Raw genomic sequence first — 7,500 nt, 5'->3', positions numbered from 1 at the left:
TTTTTTTTTTCTTCTTTTTTTTGTGACAAGACTTTCCCAATTACCCATTCCTTGGCAAAGTTTCTTCATGATAGACATCCCTGTCAGCTAGATCCAGTGGGTTACTTTTCTATTAATGACTGCATGCTCAGTGTATTAAGTGAAGCTCCGGTCATTACTCATAAGCAGGCCTAAGTTTTTTGTAACTTTTTAATTTTTATTTTTTCTCTGTTCCCTCTTATGAATTTGAATTTTGGGTCCCTGGCTCCAGTTGGACAGTCTCTTACAGTTAAGAATGTATTAGCATTGAATTTTCACATTATTCTCACTTACCTAATTACAAATAGTATCTAGATCTTCTTGAAGTTTGTCCTCTATATCTGGGGAAGTTAATTGTGTTTTTATCAATTGCAGGTGATGTTATTTTGGGGTTTTAAACCTTTATATTTATGTTCCTAATTGTTATTACATACAGAAGATACCCAAAAATTGACCCTTATGGTACTCCATCTCTGACATTTGATTGACACAATAAAATTCTATTAATTAGTACTTTTTGTTTTTAATTTGTTAGAATATTGGTTTTCCATCATCTCATTTTCTCCTGCTTTTGGTGTCTGTATTTTTGTTGGGTAATTTTCTGCACTTGACTTTGTTAAAAACTTGAAATCTAAGCATATTATGTTTGCTACTTTGGTTTTTGATAGGAGTTGTTGTATGAGTTTCAGTGATTTAGGATTTGGGATAGACATGATCTAACCCATATGGAATTTATAATGTCTTGTTTACTTTTTTTTTTGATGCAGGACAGTTTCTCTGCTTATTATCCTTGCAAATAGTTTTATAATGTAATGTGTTAGTGTTACTGGTCAGTAGACCTGAACTTCATGAGGTTTTGAGTTTCATCGGTGTTTTTTTAGCCACACTAAATTACTCCAATAGTATTTTGGGGACTTCAACCTTTGAGTTGGTAAATGAAGCACCTATATTTTCAATTTTCTATTTAATTTGTTGTCTTAAAAGTAGAAATAAATTTATAGTTTCAACTGCCACTTTTCTTCTACATTCTTTTTGTTATTTGTTGACTCTTGATTTACCTGCTTCTTATTTCATCCTTTCTTATTTTTTCTTGGTCCCTTGTCATATTTAGCTTTCTTACCCCATTCTTCTTGATTCTCAGCAGTATTTTTCAATCTCGGTATAAGTTTTTTGTTTTTTCTTTTCTTTTTTTTGGGCACAAATCTTTTACAAACATCTCTACAAGCTTCATGGAACTTCTGCATCGGATGAACGGGTATTTGTAGGTCTTAATTTTGTGCTAATGCTTCTTCTAGTGATTTATTTATCATTTTCCAGGCAGTTTGGTCATGGTTGACATTCCCTGCTTCTGCTATTTATTTTTCAATATTTACATGTATTTTTAGCTTATATAACATGAATTCAATGTTGTTATGGTTTGATTGGCTGTATAGTTGGTGATGTATTGTATAGATTATCCCTCATGCGTATAAAAACAAGGCCAAACACATTCTGATTATATGTTTAAGGTTGAAAATCTCTTCTAAATCTAGAATTGCCTTCATTTGTTGTTACTCATCTCTGGTAGCATTTACTCTTCATTTGATTTTCATTGTTCAGTGAAGAAGATATGAGTGGCCTGGTATGATAATGCTACGGATTCTCATAGCCGTCTTGATGTGATTACTAACCGTATTTGAGGTTTCACTAAAATAAACTTCTCTTGAGTCAGATGGTCTATACATGACAACATTTAATTCTTATTTGTCTCAAGTTATTACCCCATTTCTTAATTCAGTATCGTATAACGGTATCATAACTGCTTTATCTTTTTTTGGCTTTAAGAATTACCTCCTACACTTCTAGCATTCCTAGCCTTCCTTATTGTTATCTTAGTCATTAATTTTCCTTTCTTCATATTTGATATGATGTAACATGTTTGGTTTGATTTTTTTTTTTTTTGGGTTTGCTTGTAGTATACCAGAGTGTTCCTGTCTGTGTTGTTTTTTGGATTTTCTCTTGCTTTATTAATAGAACTCTAGATTTTGTCTTGCTGCACAGTTATTGGCATGTTCCTTTTCTCTACCATTTTTGTTTTTCATTATCTTAATTAATCTTAATTTGCTTTGATCTTAAGGCCAATGAAATTTTTCAGGTTACTATGATTTATTTATTTATTTATTTATTTATTTATTTATTTTTTATTTTTATTTATTTATTTATTTTTTGTCCTTTCATTTTCTTTTTTCTTTTTTTTAAGGTAACTTACTTCCTTTTCTTCTGCACTTTAAATGAACATTCTTTGTTAAAAAAAAAAAATTTTTGCTTCCTGCTTTTGCCTTCTTATCTTTTGATTTCTGCTGTTTTTAGTATAGCTGGCAATCTGCCTCATTGCCTGATGTTGCTTGGTCAGTGTCGGAGCTATTCATTGCCTTTTCTTGTGTTTTGTTTTTCGGAAAAGTTTCTTGTTTTCCTGTGTGTGTTGTGGCTTGATTGCCTGGCTGTTTTGCTTTAAAGTCTGCTCCTTCACTCGTTGTTCACCTTTTGTCACTGTCTTTAGGTTTTTAGTTTTTAGTGGAGGTTCATTTTGCTTCTTTCTTTCTTTCTTTCTTCTCTCTTTCTCTCTATTACATGCTGTGTTATTTTGTATATTTCATCTCGGTTATATTTTTCATTGAACACTGGATAGAAAAAGTTATCGTAGACAAAAACTGACATAATTTGATAAGAATCACCTAAAAGGATTGTAAATGACTACCAGTTATGATTTTTTTTTTGGGGGGGTTATATAGTTACTCTGTCACATTCAAGGCAAAATTTTGTTTGTAACTCATGAAAAATGTACATCTTGGAAAGGTAAATGATATGCCATAAGTTATGTTATTAAATAATTTTTTTTTTATGAAATGTCTCCTTTTGTATGTGATAGGTCTGTCTTTCAGATTAAAATAGAACAGTGTTAAAAGCCAGGAGTAACCAATGTATTTTGAGGTTTCTTTCATTATTGCCCTCTGTCACCTTTAATGATAAAATAATCCCATTGCTGTAGGTTATATGAACTGTCCCCTGTAGTCTTGGTCTTGTGAATTTTTTTCTTTAAACATTGATGGCTTTACTAGTGTTCGGTCACCAATGAGTCAATTAATAGACCATAAGGCATTTCCCAATTCCTTAACTCTATGGGAAAGACACTTTTTTCTGATGCTGTTAGTATTGATACTGTTATAAATAACTTTTGACATTATGATTATCGCAGTGTCATTAAGATAGTAATGGTAATAAAAAATTGACTTCTTGATGACTAAGCTCTTCTGTTTATTTATTGTAAACAATAAAAAAGAATCAGAGTGGACATGGCATGTACGTTCGTGTTATCCCAGCTGGCAATAGGTATATCCATGGCCATGGAATATATTAGCATGTTACCATTTACTACAAAAGCCTAAAATGTAGAGTGGATTTTCCTGCCCTATGTTGCTTAAGGTTGGGCTGATATATGAAATTATTTATATTTGTAAGTAGAAGGAGGTGGAGGTGAGAATTCTTTTTTTTCTGACATCAGTTTGGTTAATTGCTGTTATTGTTACCACTACCACCACATCACCATAACCACCACCACATCACCACCACCACACCATCACCACCACCACATCATCACCACCACCACCACCACCACCACCACCACCACACACACCACCACAGCACTACCACCACCACCACCACATCATCATCATCACCTACACCACATCATTGTCATCACCACCACCACATCATCACTATTATTAGCATTAGCACTACCACTGCTATTATCATTACCATTATCATTATCATAGGGGCCGCGGTGGCCGAATGGTTAGAGCGTCGGACTCAAGACTGTCACGACGGCAATATGAGTTCGAGGGTTCGAGTCACCGGCCTGCGCGTTGTTTCCCTTGGGCAAGGAACTTCACCTCGATTGCCTACCTAGCCACTGGGTGGCCAAGCCAGCTCAGGTCAGTGCCAGGTAAATAGAGATGGTGACTCGATAAAAACACCGGGCGGAAGGCAATGGCAAACCACCGCTCTAAAATTACTAAGAAAAAATCATGGAAGCCCATGATCGTCAAGGCCGCGGTGGCCGAGTGGTTAGAGCGTCGGACTCGAGACTGTCACGACGGCAATCTGAGTTCGAGGGTTCGAGTCACCGACCGCTGCGTTGTTCCCTTGGACAAGGAACTTCACCTTGATTACCTACCTAGCCACTGGGTGGCCAAGCCAGCCCAAGTCAAGTGCTGGTCCCAAGGCCGGATAAATAGAGAGAATGATTACCTAAAAGGTACCACCGGCACTCTCCGTGGAAAGGAACTGGGGACCCTACCACGTACTCACTCCAAGAGCATCACAACATGAAAACTACAACTAAATATCATGCTGTGACCACGGCGGCTCAGACATGAACCTACCGTTAAAAGAAGAAGAAGATCATTATCATTACCATCACCATTACCATCACCATTCTCTAGTGCCCTTGTGGTTATTGATCTAGACTTATTATCACTTTTAACCTACTGGATTTAGGACCAAAGTCTGGGCAATAGGCTTAGTTGGAAATTATTAGACTCACTGGGCATTTAGGAAAAGGGTTCTTGTATTATTACCATTGGTAAATGAGTGTGAAATGTACTATCTGTGACCTATGGCCTGAAGATTGCTGGCTCCAGGGAAGACACTATTTCTATGCTAAGGATCCTATCCCTGCCTGGCATGACTGGCAGTGCAAGGTGTATTACAAGAAATCATTCAGGGTGTATCATGGGATATTGAATATTAACCCATTGCCGATGGGTGGCATGTACACACATGCCATGGCAGTGCGGGACCATCTGCCGGGGGCACGTATGCACATGCCATAGAGTATGTATGGACATGCCATGAGTTTTTTTTTGTTACAATCACGGCAAAAGATTATTTTTTTGCCAGTGAAAGTGTGATTAAGTCGGTTTTAACACTTTCTCATTTTTGCCATGCAACAAAGAAAAAAAATGCAACAAACCGACGATTTCAACTCCATGATGCCGCACACTGCTTATTTTATTCGGACTATAGACCGAATAATTATCAACTATGGAGTCTATATAACAACAAAAATACCCTTCAGTCTCGATTTATCAGGAAGTTTGGCAAGTAGAGACTGTAAAAAATAATGAAAACTGAAAATACAACATATCTTCGTAGTATTATGAAGAAACGGCATGGGATGCTGATATTTGGCATGAGTGGTCGTGCATGCTAGGGCGACGATATAAGCCCCCGGCAGCGAGGCTCCGGCTTCTATGAATGCTACCCGTCAGTTATGGGTTAAAAAAAATAATAATAAAAAATAAAAAAGATAATAATAATGTTACTTACTGTTATTGTTATTGCCCAGAGTTAAAGACACCCTAGAGAGATGATTTGGAGTCTGCTCAAGGAAAACTCTATTACCACCTTGATACAGCATATCAAATGGCCTAGAAGAGTTACCCCTCATGTAAGCCTAAAGCCCAAATTTTGGGCCATGTGCAAGCAGTGAGGTGCCTGGGTCCAGTTGGTTAATATTTGTTTTGATATTTGATGATGATAATTGTATTAACCCTTTCCCGACGGGTAGTATTCATAGTGGTGCGGGCCCAGCTGCCGTGGGCTCATATCATCACCCTAGCATGCGCAACCGAGGTTTATCAAGAGGTTTATATTATTATTTCCATGTATATATAATTTTATGTTCAGTGTTTTTATAAATATGTGATTTTCTCTCTCTCTCTCTCTCTCTCTCTCTCTCTCTCTCTCTCTCTCTCTCTCTCTCTCTCTCTCTCCAAAATACTAATTGGTATTTTCATGTGGTTTAACATCATCACTTCATGAATACTATATAATATCTGGCCAATGTAGTCGATTACCGACGTAATTTTTTTTACACTAATCTCGGAAGCCCGAGAAGCCTTTATAAACTGCATAGTATAGGAAAAATGAGAAAAAGTATTAAAAACTACTTAATCACATTTTCAGTGGCCAAAAAATAATATTTTACCGTAATTCTAACAAAAAAAAAATGGTCATACATACACTATGGCATGTATGTACATGCCACCGGCAGATAGTCCAGCCATGCCCTGGCATGTACGTACATGCCACCCATCGGGAAAGGGTTAATAATAATATTAATATGAATAATATTAATGTTGATATTGATTATGTAACATCAATAATAATAATGATGAAGGTAACGATAATTATAATATTATTGTTATTATTATCATCAACATCATCACCATCATCATCACCATCATTATCATCATCATCATCATCATCATCATCATCATCATCATCATCATCATCATCATCATCATCATCATCATCATCATCAATATTCATATTGTTATTAATACTGTTGTTATCATGGTTATTATTATTATTATTATTATTATTATTATTATTATTATAATCATTATCATTATCATTGTTATTATTATTATTATTATTATTATTATTGTTATTGATACTGTTATCATTATTGATATTGTTATTATTATTATGATTATGATTATGGTTATAATTATTATTTTGATGATTGTTATTATTATTATTGTTGTTGTTATTGTTGTTGTTGTTGTTGTTGTTGTTTATCATCATCATCATCATCATGTTGATGATGATTGATGATGGTGAAGATGATAGTGATGATTATTATTGTTGTTATTATTAACCCAGTGGTCCTCATACAGGAAAAACACATGCCATGTCTACTTTGATCTTAGTTTTTAATTATGGTTACACAAAGATGGCTCCAGAAGTCCTCAGTCAACAAGAATTTATTACTTCTATCTATCTCGCCTGTGAATCTTTATCCTTCAATTTTGGAAAGGTTCTTTTTATCTGTTTTATTGTTTTTATTGTTATTAGTATTTGGATAACATGATAATCGTCAATGATGCTCATAATTATGATGATAGTATTGATATTAACAGAATGAGAAGAAAACTTTTTTTCTCCTTGGTGGCTAAGGCAATACAGTGGACGCAAATAAACCTGAGTTTATTTGTTTCATATTGATTTTCATATAAATGTAAAAGTTGGGATTGATAGTATTATTATTGTTAACCCAGTGCCAACAGGCATGACGTGTACATACATGCCATGCTCACTGTGAGTTTACTTTGTTAATTGTTTTTACACTTAGATGGCTACACTTGTATTAAGTCACCAATGAGCTAATTACAAGTACTGCCTGTCTCGCCCATTCACCCTTTTCCTTGATTTATGAAAATATTTTACGTTATCTTATTTTGCTGTTTATAACATTATAGTAATTATTATGTTTATAATAAAAATAACACCATCAATATTCACAGCATTAGTAAAAAAATATATTTTTTCTCAATGAAAGGTGAAATTAGGTAAGGTCACAAGGTATGCTAATTGACTCCTTTGTGACTAAGCCCTAATAGAGCCATCTCTCTGTAGAGACATTTCACACACACACAC

The 7,500-nt window shown here is 34.9% G+C and overlaps 1 protein-coding gene across 3 annotated transcripts in view; it reads left to right on the top strand.

The window, feature by feature from the left end:
• The window catches only part of LOC119599435 (glycogen [starch] synthase-like), a 60,748-nt gene that overhangs the window by 36,852 nt on the left and 16,396 nt on the right, over positions 1 to 7,500 (top strand). For 2 of the 3 annotated variants that reach the window (XM_037949212.1, XM_037949213.1), the window contains exon 5: positions 1,244 to 1,273. The exons of the other annotated variant lie outside the window; for it this stretch is intronic. In XM_037949212.1, the coding sequence (XP_037805140.1) occupies positions 1,244 to 1,273 (30 nt within the window). The remainder of the gene's footprint in view (positions 1 to 1,243; positions 1,274 to 7,500) is intronic. 3 annotated transcript variants of the gene reach the window in all.

Source organism: Penaeus monodon, chromosome 42 (genome assembly GCF_015228065.2).
Source record: "Penaeus monodon isolate SGIC_2016 chromosome 42, NSTDA_Pmon_1, whole genome shotgun sequence".
Taxonomy (NCBI): Eukaryota; Metazoa; Arthropoda; class Malacostraca; order Decapoda; family Penaeidae; genus Penaeus; species Penaeus monodon.
Note: the sequence above shows the minus strand (reverse complement) of the source record. Positions and strands in the feature narration are given on the sequence as shown.